At 41.2% G+C, this 19,569-nt stretch overlaps 3 protein-coding genes across 6 annotated transcripts; all 3 read right to left on the reverse strand.

The window, feature by feature from the left end:
- Window positions 1-11: 11 nt before the first annotated feature.
- On the reverse strand, window positions 12-7,495 carry LOC109995174 (uncharacterized). Of its 3 annotated transcripts, none has more exons than XM_065950121.1 (10): window positions 7,340-7,495; window positions 6,250-6,410; window positions 6,063-6,127; window positions 4,404-4,464; window positions 2,819-3,037; window positions 2,532-2,696; window positions 2,015-2,233; window positions 1,713-1,892; window positions 1,332-1,507; window positions 12-425 (listed from the first exon to the last, which is right to left on the reverse strand). In XM_065950121.1, exons 2-10 carry the CDS (start codon window positions 6,404-6,406, stop codon window positions 420-422), a joined length of 1,248 nt encoding a protein of 415 aa, XP_065806193.1. In that variant the 5' UTR covers window positions 6,407-6,410; window positions 7,340-7,495; the 3' UTR covers window positions 12-419. The 3 variants fall into 3 exon arrangements, with proteins under 3 accessions (XP_065806193.1, XP_065806191.1, XP_065806192.1); XM_065950119.1 differs by having other exon boundaries at window positions 4,404-4,625; window positions 5,966-6,127; XM_065950120.1 differs by lacking the exon at window positions 7,340-7,495 and adding an exon at window positions 6,506-6,759 and having other exon boundaries at window positions 4,404-4,625; window positions 5,966-6,127.
- Window positions 7,496-7,975: 480 nt separating this feature from the next.
- Window positions 7,976-14,562, reverse strand: LOC109995175 (E3 ubiquitin-protein ligase TRIM21-like). Its single transcript, XM_020648812.3, has 7 exons — window positions 13,445-14,562; window positions 11,093-11,670; window positions 10,858-10,953; window positions 10,384-10,617; window positions 9,238-9,385; window positions 9,129-9,155; window positions 7,976-9,033 (listed from the first exon to the last, which is right to left on the reverse strand). The coding sequence occupies exons 2-7, from the start codon at window positions 11,666-11,668 to the stop codon at window positions 8,468-8,470; spliced, it is 1,647 nt and encodes a 548-aa protein (XP_020504468.2). The 5' UTR covers window positions 11,669-11,670; window positions 13,445-14,562; the 3' UTR covers window positions 7,976-8,467.
- Window positions 14,563-14,713: 151 nt separating this feature from the next.
- On the reverse strand, window positions 14,714-19,538 carry LOC109995168 (E3 ubiquitin-protein ligase TRIM21). Of its 2 annotated transcripts, XM_029280219.2 has the most exons (7): window positions 19,419-19,538; window positions 18,345-18,913; window positions 17,148-17,243; window positions 16,571-16,804; window positions 15,976-16,123; window positions 15,867-15,893; window positions 14,714-15,771 (listed from the first exon to the last, which is right to left on the reverse strand). In XM_029280219.2, the coding sequence occupies exons 2-7, from the start codon at window positions 18,909-18,911 to the stop codon at window positions 15,230-15,232; spliced, it is 1,614 nt and encodes a 537-aa protein (XP_029136052.2). In that variant the 5' UTR covers window positions 18,912-18,913; window positions 19,419-19,538; the 3' UTR covers window positions 14,714-15,229. The 2 variants fall into 2 exon arrangements, with proteins under 2 accessions (XP_029136052.2, XP_020504453.2); XM_020648797.3 differs by lacking the exon at window positions 19,419-19,538 and having other exon boundaries at window positions 18,345-19,409.
- Window positions 19,539-19,569: the final 31 nt, after the last annotated feature.

Genomic DNA, 19,569 nt, shown 5'->3' on the forward strand with positions numbered 1-19,569 from the left:
ATACATTATAACAATGGTAATATTTTTAATTTATAAAGCATGTAAAGGTCACATTTTATGCAAAATACACTTCATCATGTTTCTACTATTTTTTATTTTATTTTATTATTATTATTTTTTTTTTTTATATATATATTTTTTCTACTAATATGTGTCTAAATAGTGCGTCTACAGACCCCCAAATGATAGATAGATAGATAGATAGATATTTCCAACTCCAACAGAGATCATTTCTATGGGACTCTTTTTGGGAACTATTAAGTTTTCCCTTATGTCCACCACTTCATACACCAACATTTGTTTTGGTTATTGTTGAAAATGTCCCGTAACCCCAAGAGGCTGTAAAAGAATCCCTGTTGTCGTCTTGGTAACACATTTTCTTTCCATCAGCTGGTGGTTGGATATCAGCTTCACGTCCCCTAGAGCTGAGATGGAACAACAAAAACAATGTTCAAAAATCTGTGTTAGAGGTTCAAACTCAAACTTAATGTGTTATTAGAAGATTTGAGGCACAACTACAACACATAAATACTTGTCTTTGTAGATATTTCACTGACTTTCCATGTATCCCTCTAAATTACATGTAAATGGTAAATGGACTTGAGCTTGTAAAGAGCTTTTCTAGTCTTCTGACTACTCAAAGAGCTTTTACACCTCAGGTCACAGCTTCACATTCACACACTGATGGTAGAGGCTGCTATGTAAAGTGACCATCAGAAGTAATCCCTATCATACACATTCATACACCGCCAATGAAGCAGTGGGAGCAACCTGGGGTTATGTGTCTTGCCCAAGGACAGATGAGAGTCTGCTAACTGTGCCACAGCCTCCCAAGTAGAACCCCATTCCCTAAAGCGCTGTGTGAAATGAAATCCAAAACAGAATATCATGACTTGCAAAACATTGAAACCCAATATTAGACCGAAAAATAGCACGAAGACATCATGTCAACTTGTGAAAGTCACAAGTGTCTTTCTGGAAAAACCTTCCAAAAGCTTGGGGTAATGAGGCCTCTTACCTACACCTTCAATATAGGAAGCGCTTCTGGTCTTCACATGCTTACATTTCATCCCCCCGCCCCCGGTATAAATGTACTCTTTTTACTATCTTGCACAATTAATTTGGTTTACCTCTTCAAATCTGTGATTCTAGACCCATGCAGAAAAATCTCATCTCTGTATTTGAGTTATTTCATTCTGAACCAGAAAGTGTTGGACCAACCAAAAGAGAGGTCGACATCCCCTGAGCACCATTACTAGCATTGCTATCAATGTTACTCCTTTGACTGATGGTTGACTGATTGCCCCAGAAAGCAATCTTGTAATTCCTACCTCCTTCCTGAAAGTCATTCTCTGAGGGTGCATCGCTTTCCACTGAGTCTTCCAGAAGTGCTGATCGCTCTGTGGAATCTTCAGTCCCTTCGGCGTGCATCCTTTCAACCCCTGGTGAGTCCTCAGGCCATGGTAAGTGGTCCACTTGGACCATCCACAGAAACAAACTTGCTCGTCTAAAATAAGGTTTTGTAGAGAGGTGTGATTGAAAAAATCTAGTTTGGGAGGATTTTACGCCATTGTACTTGAAAATATAGCTTTATAATAAGTTACTTGTAATTATGAAGGTGATTTGCTTTATTACTCCCATGAGTCTGTGATTAGTTTGTATATTTGTGTTGCATAAAGCTCTACTTTCAGATATTGAAATACAAAACCCACCAGTTGCCAAGTTGTGGACATCAAGCCTGTCGTCCTTCTGATTGGTCTTCAATCCAGACTTTCCCCTTGGCTTGCATCCTTTTTTCACCTGGTGAGTCCTCAGGCCTCGGTCAGTGGTCCATTTGGACCATCCACAGTCACAAACCTGCTGGCTCTTGTCTGAGTAGTCTGCTGCTGTTTCTGTGACAGAAGGTAGTGAAGAGGTGTGATTGAACACATTTATTTTAGCATTCATTTACAACATCAAACTGGATAATAACATAGTTATAATTCTTTGTGAGGTGTTTCATCCATGCACCCACCAGCCTCAGTGTTGTTGACCTCAAGCCAGAGTTCCCCTTCACTGTCATCAGATTCATCATTTCCCAACATGTCTTGCTGCTGACTTCCTTCATATCTCTTCCCCCTTGGCTTGCATCCTTTTTTCACCTGGTGAGTCCTCAGGCCTCGGTCAGTGGTCCATTTGGACCATCCACAGTCACAAACCTGCTGGCTCTTGTCTGAGTAGTCTGCTGCTGTTTCTGTGACAGAAGGTAGTGAAGAGCTGTGATTGAACACATTTGGGAGGATTTCTTTTTTCTTTTTTTATACTTCATTTCAGACCCATAGGTCCATATTGTTATAAAATAAGAGCACAAGAAATATAAATACAGGACATTTTACGCCATTGTATTTGAAAATATAGCTTTATAATAAGTTACTTGTAATTATGAAGAGTTACCAAGGTGCTTTGCTTTATTACTCCCATGAGTCTGTGATTAGTTTGTATATTTATGTTGCATGAAGCTCTGCTTTCAGATATTGAAATACAAAACCCACCAGCCATGGTCAAGTTGTGGACACCACGGTTGAAGTCCTTCTGATTGCTCTCCAATCCAGACTTTCCCAACATGTCTTGCTGCTGACTTCCTTCATATCTCTTCCCCCTTGGCTTGTATCCTTTTTTCACCTGCTGGCTCTTGTCTGAGTAGTCTGCTGCTGTTTCTGTGACAGAAGGTAGTGAAGAGGTGTGATTGAACACATTTATTTTAGCATTCATTTACAACATCAAACTGGATAATAACATAGTTATAATTCTTTGTGAGGTGTTTCATCCATACACCCACCAGCCTCAGTGTTGTTGACCTCAAGCCAGAGTTCCCCTTCATTGTCATCAGATTCATCATTTCCCAACACGTCTTGCTGCTGACTTCCTTCATATCTCTTCCCCCTTGGCTTGCATCCTTTTTTCACCTGGTGAGTCCTCAGGCCTCGGTCAGTGGTCCATTTGGACCATCCACAGTCACAAACCTGCTGGCTCTTGTCTGAGTAGTCTGCTGCTGTTTCTGTGACAGAAGGTAGTGAAGAGGTGTGATTGAACACATTTGGGAGGATTTCTTTTTTCTTTTTTTATACTTCATTTCAGACCCATAGGTCCATATCATTATAAAATAAGAGCACAAGAAATATCAGGGGTGCAAACTCATCAGGGATGAAAAAGGTGACATGGATCCAAACCTCCTAGGGGGGTCTGGGGGCATGCTCCCCCAGGAAGATTGTTTTTTTAAATATCAGCTTTAAAATGTGAATTTACAGACGATTTTAGAATTCAGACTAAAGAAGCAAACAATAAGAAAAACACAATCGCTTGTCGATATCTATGTTCTGTTTTAACTTTTTGATAAAGCTTCAGTGAAACATGAAAAACCTGAGCTCCCAACCTTGAGTGAGGGTTGAGAGTGAATTTGCAGAACTGGGCTCACCATGTTCCACTAAGGGGTGATGTGAAGGGCCGTCACTGTGCAGGTAGCTCTCAGAGCAGCGTCTGAGAGAACATCATAACACAGTCATCAAGTATGACAATGTTTTATCTCCTATCATTAAATATGTAACATTATCAATATATGAACCTGATGTTTAGCTCCTGCTGATTCTCATTAAGTTTATATTCCCTCTCTTATTACATGTGTTGACCAGCTGTCACTTTAATGTTTCCTGAGATAATAATGAAGCAGAAAGCTGGATGAAGTTACCTTCAGCTAGCACAGATTTCTATCATCATCTTTACCTCTGGCTACCAAACAGTAAATATGATCAGACAGGATGTTTAACAGAAATCTTTCCACAGTGTTTTCACGGAGAAGTAACGTTATGTAAATGAGCCATGTGCTGCACATTGAGACTCATTGAATCAGGTTTCACGCTTCTGGTGCGTAATCGCGAGAGGAGGGTCTGCGGAGGGTCTGAGGACCCAGCTGTGTACCTCCAAGATTTTGTAACGACGCGGACGGGTTCGTGCCGACAGCGTTGTAATGATTGCAATGGCGTGTTGAGCGCTCGCGCTCTGACTGCAGTCAGTATGAAACGTGCTCACCGGCTGCAAGAAGCTCGCATCGCAGATTTAACCCCCCCCCCCCCCCCCCCCCCCTTCCTCCAGATGTTCTTATTGCAGATCTAAATGAATCACACAAATGACCTGTTTGGGATCCAAAACGGCAAATTTCGCCGAAAGGTGACAAGTTTGCACCTCTGAAATATAAATACAGAACATTTTACGCCATTGTATTTGAAAATATAGCTTTATAATAAGTTACTTGTAATTATGAAGAGTTACCAAGGTGCTTTGCTTTATTACTCCCATGAGTCTGTGATTAGTTTGTATATTTATGTTGCATGAAGCTCTGCTTTCAGATATTGAAATACAAAACCCACCAGCCATGGTCAAGTTGTGGACACCACGGTTGAAGTCCTTCTGATTGCTCTCCAATCCAGACTTTCCCAACATGTCTTGCTGCTGACTTCCTTCATATCTCTTCCCCCTTGGCTTGCATCCTTTTTTCACCTGGTGAGTCCTCAGGCCTCGGTCAGTGGTCCATTTGGACCATCCACAGTCACAAACCTGCTGGCTCTTGTCTGAGTAGTCTGCTGCTGTTTCTGTGACAGAAGGTAGTGAAGAGGTGTGATTGAACACATTTGGGAGGATTTCTTTTTTCTTTTTTTATACTTCATTTCAGACCCATAGGTCCATATCATTATAAAATAAGAGCACAAGAAATATCAGGGGTGCAAACTCATCAGGGATGAAAAAGGTGACATGGATCCAAACCTCCTAGGGGGGTCTGGGGGCATGCTCCCCCAGGAAGATTGTTTTTTTAAATATCAGCTTTAAAATGTGAATTTACAGACGATTTTAGAATTCAGACTAAAGAAGCAAACAATAAGAAAAACACAATCGCTTGTCGATATCTATGTTCTGTTTTAACTTTTTGATAAAGCTTCAGTGAAACATGAAAAACCTGAGCTCCCAACCTTGAGTGAGGGTTGAGAGTGAATTTACAGAACTGGGCTCACCATGTTCCACTAAGGGGTGATGTGAAGGGCCGTCACTGTGCAGGTAGCTCTCAGAGCAGCGTCTGAGAGAACATCATAACACAGTCATCAAGTATGACAATGTTTTATCTCCTATTATTAAATATGTAACATTATCAATATATGAACCTGATGTTTAGCTCCTGCTGATTCTCATTAAGTTTATATTCCCTCTCTTATTACATGTGTTGACCAGCTGTCACTTTAATGTTTCCTGAGATAATAATGAAGCAGAAAGCTGGATGAAGTTACCTTCAGCTAGCACAGATTTCTATCATCATCTTTACCTCTGGCTACCAAACAGTGAATATGATCAGACAGGATGTTTAACAGAAATCTTTCCACAGTGTTTTCACGGAGAAGTAACGTTATGTAAATGAGCCATGTGCTGCACATTGAGACTCATTGAATCAGGTTTCACGCTTCTGGTGCGCAATCGCGAGAGGAGGGTCTGCGGAGGGTCTGAGGACCCAGCTGTGTACCTCCAAGATTTTGTAACGACGCGGACGGGTTCGTGCCGACAGCGTTGTAATGATTGCAATGGCGTGTTGAGCGCTCGCGCTCTGACTGCAGTCAGTATGAAACGTGCTCACCGGCCGCAAGAAGCTCGCGACGCAGATTTAACCCCCCCCCCCTTCCTCCAGATGTTTTTATTGCAGATCTAAATGAATCACACAAATGACCTGTTTGGCATCTCGCCGAAAGGTGACAAGTTTGCACCTCTGAAATATAAATACAGGACATTTTACGCCATTGTATTTGAAAATATAGCTTTATAATAAGTTACTTGTAATTATGAAGAGTTACCAAGGTGCTTTGCTTTATTACTCCCATGAGTCTGTGATTAGTTTGTATATTTATGTTGCATGAAGCTCTGCTTTCAGATATTGAAATACAAAACCCACCAGTTGTCAAGTTGTGGACATCACGGTTGAAGTCCTTCTGATTGCTCTCCAATCCAAACTTTCCCAACATGTCTTGCTGCTGACTTCCTTCATATCTCTTCCCCCTTGGCTTGTATCCTTTTTTCACCTGCTGGCTCTTGTCTGAGTAGTCTGCTGCTGTTTCTGTGACAGAAGGTAGTGAAGAGGTGTGATTGAACACATTTATTTTAGGATTCATTTACAACATCAAACTGGATAATAACATAGTTATAATTCTTTGTGAGGTGTTTCATCCATGCACCCACCAGCCTCAGTGATGCGGACCTCAAGCCAGAGTTCCCCTTCATTGTCATCCGATTCATCATTTCCCAACATGTCTTGCTGTTGCCTTATTTTACTATTCATGCTACTGGGCATGCGTCCTTTGCTCCTCTGGTGAGCCATCAGGCCATGGTAAGACATTTTCCTGTATGAAACATTTAAAAAACACATTTTAGAGTTGATTAGTGTGTTTCTGTACGTCTGTAGATGTATTGATATCTCAGTTAGATTTGGAGTCACCAGTTAGGATACGATGACCTCTGTTCTAACTTGGTCCGCTTTGTCCACCAGCGCCAGCTTCTTTTTTTTAAAATTTGTTTTCAATGTGTCTTTTTTCTGAGATCCGCCTTTTGTGTGCGGCCGCTCCGAGCGCACAGTCTGCGCTTTTCTGCCCGGAAAGACTGCGGTGAAGTTGTTTTTAAGTTGGATATTCGACAGACATTCACGCCGGAGCCAGCTACGTAAACCTCTCGCTTGTCTCCATGAGAGATGGTAGGAGGACGGTAACATCCTCTCCCGGCGCTCGCCTATAGCCGACGAAGACCGACTTTAGGGACCATCAACAAATTACTGTTTTCATAGGGGCCAAATCCATATTGTTTGTCCAATATTAGTGTTTTTATCTTTTTTTTGTATTGAAAAATGATAAAAATATTGATACATAGTTAAATATTAATAAGAAAAGAACATCACAATTGTTGGAGAAAAGTTGGTGTGTCTTATTCCTCCATTTTTTTTTTAGTATTAGTTGTAAATATTTATTTGAGGATAGTCGGTCATAAAACATGGAAGTTATTGACGAAAACTGATTAAAATATGGATTTTGCCCCTATGAAAACAACGATTTGTTGATGGTCCCTAAAGTAGGTCTCGGTTGTCCTCCTACCATCTCTCGTGGAGAGGAAGAGAGAGAGGTTTACGCAACTGGCTCCAGTGTGAATGTCTGTCGAATATCCAATTTAAAACCAACTTCAGCAGAGAAAGTTTGAAGCGCATTCTCTAATTCTGCTCAGATTCAAATTCATTTGGACCATTCTGACCCAGACAAAAAGTTTAGAAAACATTTGTGCCTACCTTGTGGGTTTCCTCAGTTCTTTTTTCCTCTTCCTGCTTTAGGGCTGGAGTAGACTACTCGTCTCTGGACTTCCTCTCTCACTCAGTTTTGTCTTTGTGGAAATGCAGAGTCACAAATTCTCACCCCTTGGGTTTATCTCCTCCCAGCCATGCAGTAATGACTAATCTACATCATTGCATAACATGAAAAAAACAAACTTTTTGAGTAAGAAACTACGACGGAGTATTAGGGACTTTATGGGGGGGGGGCAAAAGAATCTAGATTAAACTCGTAAATTTACGATAATAACATCATAAATTTACAAAATTTAAATCGCGTAAATTTACGAGTTCAAGACCAGCCTGTGCCAAAATGATGAAAGAAGAACTCTCAAAGTCTTTTGCTCTGCATACACAACTGTTTTTAGGGACTACACAAGGAAGTAGCCTACAGTATTTCCTAATTTGTGAAACCTTTACTTAAGTATAACAAGATGCTCCACGTTTGTCATTTCGAACAGGCTGCTGCTCTTCTGATATAGACTACAATAACGACTTTATTCTCGTAAATGTAGATTAATCTCGAAATTTTAATCCTTCTTCGTAAGAAACAGATAAAATAGATGATTTCAATAAAAGAGAGCAAAAAGGCTGATATCATAAGAAATGTTCATTTTTTTAACTGACAATTTTAGATGATTTGTTACATACAATGTCAACGTTTTCAATATTTACACAGATTATTCAGAAGTCCCTCTCCCCCCTTTTTTTAATAATCAGATTTCATGGTAGATTAAAAAAAAAGACATGTTATGCTTTTTCTTCATGATAATATCATATATGTATACGTGTGTGTGGCATTAACTTGTTAATTGCGATTAATTAAGGACTGATTAATCGCATACTATTTTGTCCCTTTAGGCGCACCGTGGCTAAGCCAGCGCCTCCCTGTTTCTATGATGGAAATATTAGGCCCAAATCCCAAGCCATGCTGTTACAACATTTATTTTCGGTTGTATCCCTCTCTAAAGAAATATTTCATGGTTGTCTGAAACTCCAGACAGTACCCTAAATGTTTTTACACAAGAAACAATTCAATGTAAGAAAAAAGAACTAAATTTACCAAAACACAACTTAACCCCGTATTCTTCATGACAGATCCATTTCCAGTTCACCAATTTGCACAGAAGAAATAATCAAGGGATCCGTGTTTTCCTCATCTCGTTTCAAATGGGGACTGAAATATGGGAAGATCCTGCCGTTGAATGAACAGTCAGTAAAAGAGTAGATGTGAGATTTGGAAGCCACATCATAAAAGGACACAAGACCCTCCTCATAATCCACAAACACTCCCACTTTCTGAGGCTTCCTTGTCAGGGACAGAAGAACTGGTGGAGATGTCAGGGCTGCATACTTCTCATCGTCATAATGCACAGTAACCCAGTACCCATTGTCTGGGGTCAGCGTAAGTTTACTCTTTCGGTTTGCGTCCCCTCTTGCTACACCCAGATCCCATCCAGTCTTGTTTCTGACCTCCACCTCCCAGTAGGACTTCCCAGAGGTCAACCTGTTAAGACCCAGGACGCTGCCAAACACGTCAAACCTCTCTGGAGAATCAGGAACTCTCTGGTCTTCTTCTCCGTCTATGACTTCCTTACCATCATCAGAAAGAATGAGGTGTTGGTGCGCAGTGGCTGGATCCAGCCTCACATCCACTGTTAATAACACATTTGAAATAACAGTCACATCTTATCCACAAAGCCAACATTTTGAAGGATATCATTAGAAACAAAAATAGTAAATCACCCACCTGTGAACTTTGGAATTCTTTGAATCTCTGTAAAGTGGAGAAATTATTGTAGATCACTCGTAATGTCAACATGTAGCTTTCAACCATACCACCATGATATAACTCTTACCAATGGGGGTCAGCCGCTCCAGTTCCTGTTGAATTGATTCCAACATGGCGGTCGTGAATTTTCTCATGGTGCCAAATGACAGTGACGTGTCCAGCTCTACCTCTGGGCAATCTTTGATGTTGTCCAGGTCTTGAAGAGATGGGTACTTCTGGACAGGGAAAGACGTCAAAAGAAAAAATCTGAGATAAACCCAACAAGCAGTCAAATGGACTGCAGAGAAATAGATTTAGACTGCATCACAACCCTCAAATTGAATCCCTAACACTTGGGCCTACCTGGCACTGGTCTGCCTCTGTTATGCACTGATCAGAAACCATGATTCCTTGGTGACGATGACAGGCATCAACAGTGTAAGTGTCAGTTGGAGCTAGCAAGCTTTTCAAATGTCATCAAAGTCGATATAGGTATTATTGAGTAAAATGGTATCAGAATAACTCTAAAAGCATGATTTGCATACCTGAAGCAATATATACTTTACACATAAAGGCTACAGGTGTGGGGAAAGATGCCCATATCTTAATCATGCAGAAATGTCAATATAAGTTGCAACATCATGAAATTGATTAATATTTGTTGACCTCAAAATGTAAGCGCAGGTTTTTGCAGGTTTGGGTTTGTTGGCTTTATCAGGCTAGTCCAGCAGGCATTGGGGCGGTTGGCAGCCGAGTGCAAAGCAGTGAGGATAAGGGTCAGCACCTCCAAGTCTGAGGCCGTGAGCGTCCACATGAATGAGATTGCAGATTCAAGCGGCTGAAAGGAGTTTTCGTTTAAGGGTGGCTGGGCCCATCTGGCCTTAGAATCCCCCAGGTGGAGCTGGGCTTGGATAAGCGGAGGACAGTGGATGGCTGGATGGATGGATCATTGGACTTGAAACTTAAAGAGTTTGACATTATGAAGGATATCTTGTTTTTCTATACAAAGCTTTCCACCCTTACCCATTTTAGCTCCATTATGTAGGGCCATTATTAAGTTTAAGGCAGTCCAAAACTTGGAAATGGCCAAATGGGATTGAATTGGAAATGGGCAAAGTCCTGGTAATGTCACGATAAAAGTTTAAGATAAGGCCCTTAAAATGAATTGGGCTGAAATCTATGTTCATATACTAAATATATATCAGTGGTCCATTTCTGAAAATGTTCCTCTCACCTGCAGGAAAAGGATGTGATCCTCAAGCGCAGATATATCGTCCAGCTTAGAGATGGTTTTCACAAGCTGGCAGATCTCTGCTTTCATCTTCTTCTCGATGTCTTTTGCCTCCTTTTCCACAGCCTGCCTCCTTTCCTTTAGAGGCTGAAGGGCTCTGTCACGCGCTTCCTTCACAATTGCAATCACAGCTGTGAACACAGCATCGATAGCCCCACATTCATCATTCAGCTGGTCCTGAAAATGGAAGAACACATGCCACTTGACAAAACCAAGGTCATTCTTCAACTGTTCCATTGCTACTACAGTGACTGGTCTGGGACTTTGGCCCAAGATCAGCATTATCATTTGTTGGGACAAACAGTCGTTTCATTTTATGGCGTACTGTTTGGTGACTCGCTTGTCCAGTTTTGATGTTCACAGACTGGTCTGATCCGTTTTTTCAGGATCAAAAAAATTCCTTCCCTTGCAACTTACCTCACAGCTCTTAAGAAATGCATTTATCTCATCCATCCGTGTTTTTCTGTTTTCAATTTTTTGTTGAAACTCAGTCTTGTTGTTTTGAAGCTCAGCCTGAAGTAAACAAAAAAGTAAGTTAGTATCCCATTTCAAACACTCTCTTTTACATCTACAAATATGTGGAAAATACACCTTTTACACCATCCATATCTGGATTTGTGTACGTTTTTTAGAATGCAATGTAATAATTCACCTTCTTCCTGCGCCATTCTTCTTCAGTAGGAACCAACTTCTCCTGGTCGTCTTCCATACAGAGGACACAGATACATCTCTCCTTCGTCCTGCTGTACAGCTCTAAAGGGCGTCCATGCTGCAGACAGGCCCTCTCATCCAAGTTCTCCACAGGTTGCACCAACTTGTGGCCCTTTAACCTTTGAGCCGTAGAATGATTCTGCAGGTGGGTCGAACAATACGAGGCGAGGCACACAAGGCACGACTTCTTGGATTTCAGCTTTCGCCCTGTGCAAACGTCACAGGCCACTTCTCCGGGCGCCCCAGTGTACACATCTTTTTTCTCTGGGATCGTTTTTTTCATCTCTTCAACAATGCTTCTCAGGACGATGTTCACATCTGGCTTTTGGCTCAGATATCGCTTGCACAAGGGACAACCCTGGTCATTGTAATTAAAGTTGCGGCTCAGACATTTCTTACAAAAGGAGTGTCCACAAGATGTCGTGACAGGATCCACAAATACATCCAGACAGATGGTGCATGTGAAGTGCTTCTCCATTGAGCCAGTGTTGCAGGGTGATGCTTGAGCGGAGGCCATATCTGCGTAAAGAGATCATCATGAATTTACCCAATTAGAAATGTCAACACCTCGTCAAACAATTCTATGTTGTACTCGGAAATACGACCAAATATTCAGCTAGTCGGTATCCGAGGTTGTCAGACACCAATGCTTCATCCTTTAGGCGTGTAATACAGACACACAAGGTTATTTACTTTCCCACACTTTATCTACCAAAACCTATTTTTTAGACCTGATATTACTAACAACATTGTATTGTTGTTAGTACTGTTGTGGTAATATTCTGTAAAGCACGTTGCAACCTTGTGTGACCTCTGTGAAAGGTGTTATACCAAATAAACGTATTATTATGATTGCTACTTTTATATCCGTGGACTGCACCAGTCTGCCCAGTGCCGTCTGCATTTGGGTCCTTCAACCTGCTGCCTTTGATCCGTTTTGTGACGATAGTTATACTCCAAAATGTGTGTAGGTTATTAAATCAAACAGGTTCAACACAAAGCTTATCAACCTCCTTAAGAGAAAAAAAAATACACTGATTACTCAAAGGCCACATATTGTGCAAAATACACTTCACCATGTTTCTCTAATACTAATGTGTGTCCCTAGTCTGTCTACAAACCCCCCATTCATGAGAAAAGTCCATCCTCTTTGTCTTTTACCTGCTCCACTTTTCAGAAAATGTGTGCTCAAACAGGCCGTTTGGAGGTTTTCCCTTCATGACATCACAAAGGGCAGTAACCCCTCCCCCAGGTGGGTGACACCCCCACAGCTAGGTGTTTGTTCTGCCCTCTGCCTGTAGTTCTTTATAGATACAGACTGTACTGTGGGTGAATTTGTTTTAACTAATCGGTTCTGATGATAGCGTATAATTAGGGGCGCGGCTGATCTGAAAGGCAGGGCGGTTGTGTTGTAGCTGTTGGCCAGGAGGCTTAAGGCCAACCACAGCTCCACCTCTTTTCCTGTTGCTATTAGTTAGCATAAGATAGCATTTCCAATATGCCGACTGCCAGTGTTGGGCTTCAAAAGTCTTCTTTAGAAAACAAATGGGTGACTTCATTGACACTACGTTCATGTTTTATACAGTCTTAAGTTACCAAAGTCCCGCACTCTAAATGGCCTCACCCTAGGCACTAAACCGGTTCTTCTAATTCAGTAATTTCATCAGCAATTGGTGAGATTCTTAGATAACAGAGTTATTTTTTCCAACCAGGATTGTGTTCTATAACTGAGGGAAAAATAATCAAGTTTCTACAACAACCACTTTATCTAAAGTTTGAAGTTTAGAAGACAAGATCAGTGATTTTTTTTTTATCAGCATCACTGCTTTCAGTTATCAACGTCAACAAAATAATGAAATATATTTCATTTATTAATCATGTTTTTTTTTGTCACGATACAGTTTTAAAAGTCAGGATGACAAAGTTATTTTCTCCCTGAACAACACGGAGACATGAGGACTGTTCAGCCCTGTAAAGTATTACTAGCACCACACCTATACTGAACAATTCAGCCTCGAGTGTTTAGTCAACATTGGTTTATTAGTGTGCATGTTTAACCCCATTAGCCGAGAGATTCAGTCGAAGTGTCGAACATTAAGGTAAAAAAACTTGAATAAAATCCAGAAATAAACACATTGGAGGATTTTTAAAGCAAGTGCGACACACTGTTGGGAACTTAAAAGAGGAACTAGTCTTGAAACAAACTTAATAAAATTCTCTTTTTTTCGTATTTTAAAAGAATAACCAGAACAATGTAAGCCCCAAACAACTCCCATAAAGAGTATAAACTTACCTTTCAGCTTCTTAGATACTCCTTAATCACAGAGCCTTCCGTCTCTTTGTCTCTTTACTCCCAAAGTGCTGTGTGCATGCTTTTCCTTTGGCCTTGTTCAGTTTCACTTCTGATGAAAGGCTCTGCAAGTTTTTTGTTTTTTTCCTCATCTTTAAAAGGTATGTCAGTATGCAAACAGTCAACCAAATGATCTCTTCATGCAGGGTGTGCCACATGTTAAACAGGCTTACACAGATCAAACATTGTTGTTGCCAAAGCGTTTCACTGGAACTGCAGTGACAGCACAGCACAGCGGCAGGAGCTCAGGGGTTCAGTGTCTTGCCCAAGGACGCTTGGACTGCAGGAGGTTGAGATTGAACCCCCAACCCTCTGGTTAAAAGATGAGACCACTGAGCCACAGCCAGTGATTATAGTGAAGAAGCAGTGTAAAAGTGGATTCAACAGAAACACTTAATAAAAAAAAAAGTGAATATACCTAGCAGTACTTCTTTCTTGTTTTGACAGAACCTGCTATGAAATTGATAGAACTTATTTGGTGAACATAACTAAGTATACTCAAGCAAGCTTATACACTAGTTTCGCTTTACTTCTTAAGCAGGGGCGTGTCCAGACTTGCATGACTGGGGTGGCCCAACTGGAGCGTGTGTGTGATGTGTGCACAAACATACACAAATAAATACAGGCCTACCCTTTCTAACTTCACCAATCATATCTACTTTATAACGAAAGTGTATGGCTTATATTGTTTAAATTCACAAAAAGAAGATTTATGATAAAGTCAGAACTTAAAGTACTTGGAAATTTGCGTGCAAACTCCTGCACGGTCTAATTTGCTAATGTTTTGGTCCGTACATATTGCCAGTTAGCTCATTGTTAATAAGACAGAGTGCATTACTTTGCTATGTGCCAGTCTTATGAAATAGACATTGATACATAAAGACAAAATTGTAGCCTTTCCCCCCCAAAAAAAACAAAAAAACGAATTGGTTGGTTTAACACAAGTCCCTCCTCTCACAGGGCAAATAGCCAATCACAGTTTAGTATTTTTTGGGAGGGCATCTGTGGTGGCCAATCAGATTTCTTAGGGGGCCCATGCCGCCCCTGGCCACCCATCTGGACACGCCCCTGTTCTTGAGTGTCTGTACTTAATTTTTAAATTTCATGCTTCTTTCTACTTCTACTCCACCATTTATCAGTGGTCCTAACTGCACTACAGCATTGAGAGAGACTTCATGTCTGTGTGTCTATAAGAGCACATTTCATGATAAACCAGGAAAAAAAAAATATTCTCTTTATTTACTGTTAAGAGTCATTGAAATGCATTTTCTTATTACTTATAAAGGCGTTTTTTTGGTGCAAACTTTTAAGTATTTCATCATATTTGTGTAAAATGTCATTTGGTACATTTTTTTCGTTTCGGTTTCATTTCTAGGGAAAAAAGCTGCAAACCACTCTCTGTCCCTCTGCCCTGCTACTGAACCATGTCATTGCATAATACAGATTAAGTTTAACATCGGAAATGAACAACTTATTTAAGACATCAAAGGTTAGGAGCACTGCAGATCCAAGGCATTCCCCAAGGATTTCACATTTATTCTTGCAGATCATTTTGAATGTTAAAATTTTACAAAATTGGAATTGGTTTTTACTTTTCAAACCCAACAAGCATTAAAGTGCAGAAATCGACACACATTTCCAAATCAAATTCTACAAAGCATAACTTTTTAACAGCCCGAATTTGATACCCATAACAAATATTCTTCATGACAGATTCCTGTCCTGCTTTCAATTATTCACAGAAGAAATAATCAAGGGATCCGTGTTTTTCTCATCTCGTTTCAAATGGGGACTGAAATATGGGAAGATCCTGCCGTTGAATGAACAGTCAGTAAAAGAGTAGATGTGAGATTTGGAAGCCACATCATAAAAGGACACAAGACCCTCCTCATAATCCACAAACACTCCCACTTTCTGAGGCTTCCCTGTCAGGGACAGACGAACTGGTGGAGATGTTAGGGCTGCATACTTCTCATCTTCAAAATGCACAGTAACCCAGTACCCATTGTCTGGGGTCAGCATTAGTTTACCCTTTCGGTTTGCGTCCCCTCTTGCTACACCCAGATCCCATCCAGTCTTGTTTCTGACCTCCACCTCCCAGTAGGACTTCCCATAAGTCAGCCTGTTAAGACCCAGGACGCTGCCAAACACGTCAAACCTCTCTGGAGAATCAGGAACTCTCTGGTCTTCTTCTCCGTCTATGACTTCCTTACCATCATCAGAAAGAATGAGGTGTTGGTGCGCAGTGGCTGGATCCAGCCTCACATCCACTGTTAATAACACATTTGAAATAACAGTCACATCTTATCCACAAAGCCAACATTTTGAAGGATATCATTAGAAACAAAAATAGTAAATCACCCACCTGTGAACTTTGGAATTCTTTGAATCTCTGTAAAGTGGAGAAATTATTGTAGATCACTCGTAATGTCAACATGTAGCTTTCAACCATACCACCATGATATAACTCTTACCAATGGGGGTCAGCCGCTCCAGTTCCTGTTGAATTGATTCCAACATAGCGGTTGTGATTTTTCTCATGGTGCCAAATGACAGTGACGTGTCCTGCTCTACCTCTGGGCAATCTTTGATGTTGTCCAGGTCTTGAAGAGATGGGTACTTCTGGACAGGGAAAGACGTCAAAAGAAAAAAATGAGATAAACCCAACAAGCAGTCAAATGGACTGCTTATTACTGATTTAGACTGCACTCTGTCACTAAGCATTGGGTCTACCCTTCAAAAGAAGGTCAGTTGTCAAACGGGGTGGAAGAAGAATGTAGTAGTCCTGATATTAGCATCAACAGAACAATCTACATATTGGATGTATTTAGCTTGGAAATGTCCCATTTAATAGGCAAAGATTTCAACCTTATCCTCATTGGCCCTATTTTTGAAGTATCAAGGGAAGTCCCAAACCAAAGGCAGGGCTGAGAGGATTGAAATAGGAATGGGCCAAGTCCCAGCAATTTCAAAGGCTTGGCTGTTGCTCATCTTCTCAAAAGACAGACATTTTCTAAATGATTTGAAGACATATCAGCAGCTGTACATTCTCTAAAAATATCCTTGCACCTGTAGGAAAAGGATGTGATCCTCAAGTGCAGATATATCGTCCAGCTTAGAGATGGTTTTCTCAAGCCGGTCAACCTCTGCTTTCATCTTCTTCTCGATGTCTTTTGCCTCCTTTTCCACAGCCTGCCTCCTGTCCTTTAGAGGCTGAAGGGCTCTGTCACGGGCTTCCTTCACCATTGCAATCACAGCTGTGAACACAGCATCAATATCCCCATATTCATCGTGCAGCTGGTCCTGAAAATGGAAGCAAAGCAAAGATTGTTCATTGCACAATTGGCTATTTTCTTGATCAATTTTCAACAACACATATCACTTGAAAAGGTGATTCTTGGACAGGTTGTTCCAAAACCTTTGACATGTAAAACAAAGTGTAAACTGTTCCATTGCTACCACATCACTGGTCTGAGATTTTGGCCCAATAGGCAGCATTATCATTTGTTGGGACAAATGGATTTTTTTACAGTTCCATTTTATTGCATATTTGGTAACTTGTCCGGGTTTGATGTTCACAGACTGGTCTGATCCGTTTTTCAAAGGTCAATCCAGGATCAGAAAAATTCCTTCCCTTGCGCCTTACCTCACAGCTCTGAAGAGATGCATTTGTCTCATCCATCAGTGTTTTTCTGTTTTCAATTTTCTTTTGAAACTCAGTCTTGGGGTTTTCAAGCTCAGCCTAAAAAAAACAAAAAGTAAAAAATTAGTCAATATCCTATTTCAAGCACTCTCAAATGGTGCGTTCAACCTGATCTCGGAACTCGAAAATTCCGGTCTGATACGTCATCAGCAACGCCACCCAGAAGTTGGAATTCCAACCTTGGAAACTCTGAGGAACTTCAGTAACCATAATCCAACATGGCTGCCTACGTGCATCAACAATAACGTTTAAGCTGTAACATTCGTGTTTATTAGCAACTTAGTCCTCTTTTTGTTTAATTAAATCACCACAACTGGAGCCAGTTTGCTCTGGTGTGACGTCATTACCAGCTCCGAGTTCCAAGGTAAAAGGAACGCACCAATAAGCATGGAAATCAACACCTTTTAACACATGTGTGAATGTATTCCTATTTCAGCATGTTTGCAACTTAAAGAGCCCATATTCTGCCCTTTTTGGGGTTCATATATTTAATCTATGTATCTATTAAAGTATGTTCACAATAGCTAAAGTTTTAAAAAAGTGTCTGTTTTCTTGACCTGCCGCTCCATGCACCGGCTCGCTTCTGACTCTCTCTCTAAGGCTCTGAAGCGCCCACGTTCAGAGTCCCCACGTGTGCCAAGTCTGATCTGATTGGTCGGCCTGTCGGCTCTGCCGTAATTGGTCAGTCGCTCAGCACGGTTCTCGGAAATGTCCCGCCTCTTTTACCATATTGGGAATGCAGCCACTGGCTCCGACAGGACCGCCACTACCATGCTACCGCAGGCTACGGTATATCGTGGGCGTGCAACATGAGCTGCTGGGCTTGCCACAACGTGCCAATGGGCTTAGATCAGTGATCTCACACTGACAAGACGTCACACTGGCAAATTTTTATCAAGGGGTGCTAGAACCGAGCGTTACATGCAGCTAATGCTACAGCTAACAGGAGGACGTAGGAGAAGCCGCGTTTCTGCGGACTTTGAATTTTTGCACATAGATGTGCCTAAACATGCACAGGACACTTGGAAAACACACTAAAGAGCATATAAAACCAGAAAAAGCAGAATATGGGACCTTTAATAGAGCAGTCCACAGTGGACTTGTCAAGATTTGAGCAATAAAAAAAAAGATATGATTCACCTTCTTCCTGCGCCATTCTTCTTCAGTAGGAACCACCTCCTCCTGGTCGTCTTCCATACAGAGGACACAGATGCATCTCTCCTTCGTCCTGCTGTACAGCTCTAAAGGGCGTCCATGCTGCAGACAGGCCCTCTCATCCAAGTTCTCCACAGGTTGCACCAACTTGTGGCCCTTTAACCTTTGAGCCGTAGAATGATTCTGCAGGTGGGTTGAACAATACGAGGCGACGCACACAAGGCACGACTTCTTGGCTTTCAGCTTTCGCCCTGTGCAAACGTCACAGGCCACTTCTCCGGGCGCCCCAGTGTACACATCTTTTTTCTCTGGGATCTTTTTTTTAATCTCTTCAGCGATGTTTTTCAGGGCAATGTTCACATCTGGGGTTGCGTGTAGAGGCTTCTGACACCAGGGACACGTCATGTAATTGTTGCTGAGCAGACATTTCTTACAAAAGGAGTGGCCACAAGCTGTAGTGACAGGATCCACAAATACATCCAGACAGATGGTGCATGTGACGTGCTTCTCCATTGAGCCAGTGTTGCAGGGTGATGCTTGAGCGGAGGCCATATCTGCGTAAAGAGATCATCATGAGGTTACTCAATTTGAAATGTAATATGTATTACTTGTATACCATAAGTCTAACTATAACCATCTGCGTTTTGGTCCTATCCCAGCTGCCCGAATTGTGTTTTACCCCTCTATCCAATTGTAATGTTTCTTTTAGTTAAGTCTGTCCTTTGCATATCTCGAGACACTTTCTCCCGATCCACCTGACACCTGGCAGGTTTATTACCAATCACATCCTGCTCTGCTGATTTCTGACTGGTCAGATGCATTTCTGACATGTTTAATGTTCTGGTTGTATGACTTTATACTGGCACAGTGTGGGATGAAATTCCACATACTGTATGAATATAACGCCCATGAACACACTGGGGTTTAATAATTACACATTATATTAACAAGTACTCAATTAGTAAACAGGTTTCAAAAATAATTTAAAGAAAATAATTGGCAGATTTTTAAATTTAAAAAACATTTAAATGACAATATACTCATGAATGATAATGTTACCTTTCAGCTCTTACGATGCTCCTAAACAGCCTTCTTTCACTTTTCTCACTCGACTCATAAAGTGTGTGTGTGTGTGTGTGTGTGTGTGTGTGTGTGTTGGGGGGGAAGGGGGGGGGGGGGAACAGGTGGGTGTGTTTATGTGCATGTTGCT

Source organism: Labrus bergylta, chromosome 22 (genome assembly GCF_963930695.1).
Source record: "Labrus bergylta chromosome 22, fLabBer1.1, whole genome shotgun sequence".
Lineage (NCBI taxonomy): Eukaryota > Metazoa > Chordata > Actinopteri > Labriformes > Labridae > Labrus > Labrus bergylta.

Coding starts and splice junctions, on each gene's coding strand:
- LOC109995174 (XM_065950119.1), bottom strand. CDS start 6,406: ATGTCTTACCATGGCCTGATGGCTCACCAGAGGAGCAAAGGACGCATG. Junction 2,234..2,531: donor CCACAACTTGACCATGGCTG/GTGGGTTTTGTA, acceptor CTTCTGTCACAG/AAACAGCAGCAGACTACTCA. Junction 1,893..2,014: donor GGTCAACAACACTGAGGCTG/GTGGGTGCATGG, acceptor CTTCTGTCACAG/AAACAGCAGCAGACTACTCA.
- LOC109995175 (XM_020648812.3), bottom strand. CDS start 11,668: ATGGCCTCCGCTCAAGCATCACCCTGCAACACTGGCTCAATGGAGAAG. Junction 9,386..10,383: donor ATCACATCCTTTTCCTGCAG/GTGAGAGGAACA, acceptor TTCCCTGTCCAG/AAGTACCCATCTCTTCAAGA. Junction 9,034..9,128: donor AAGAATTCCAAAGTTCACAG/GTGGGTGATTTA, acceptor TGTTATTAACAG/TGGATGTGAGGCTGGATCCA.
- LOC109995168 (XM_029280219.2), bottom strand. CDS start 18,911: ATGGCCTCCGCTCAAGCATCACCCTGCAACACTGGCTCAATGGAGAAG. Junction 17,244..18,344: donor AAGAATGGCGCAGGAAGAAG/GTGAATCATATC, acceptor TGTTTTTTTTAG/GCTGAGCTTGAAAACCCCAA. Junction 15,894..15,975: donor GGAGCGGCTGACCCCCATTG/GTAAGAGTTATA, acceptor TCCACTTTACAG/AGATTCAAAGAATTCCAAAG.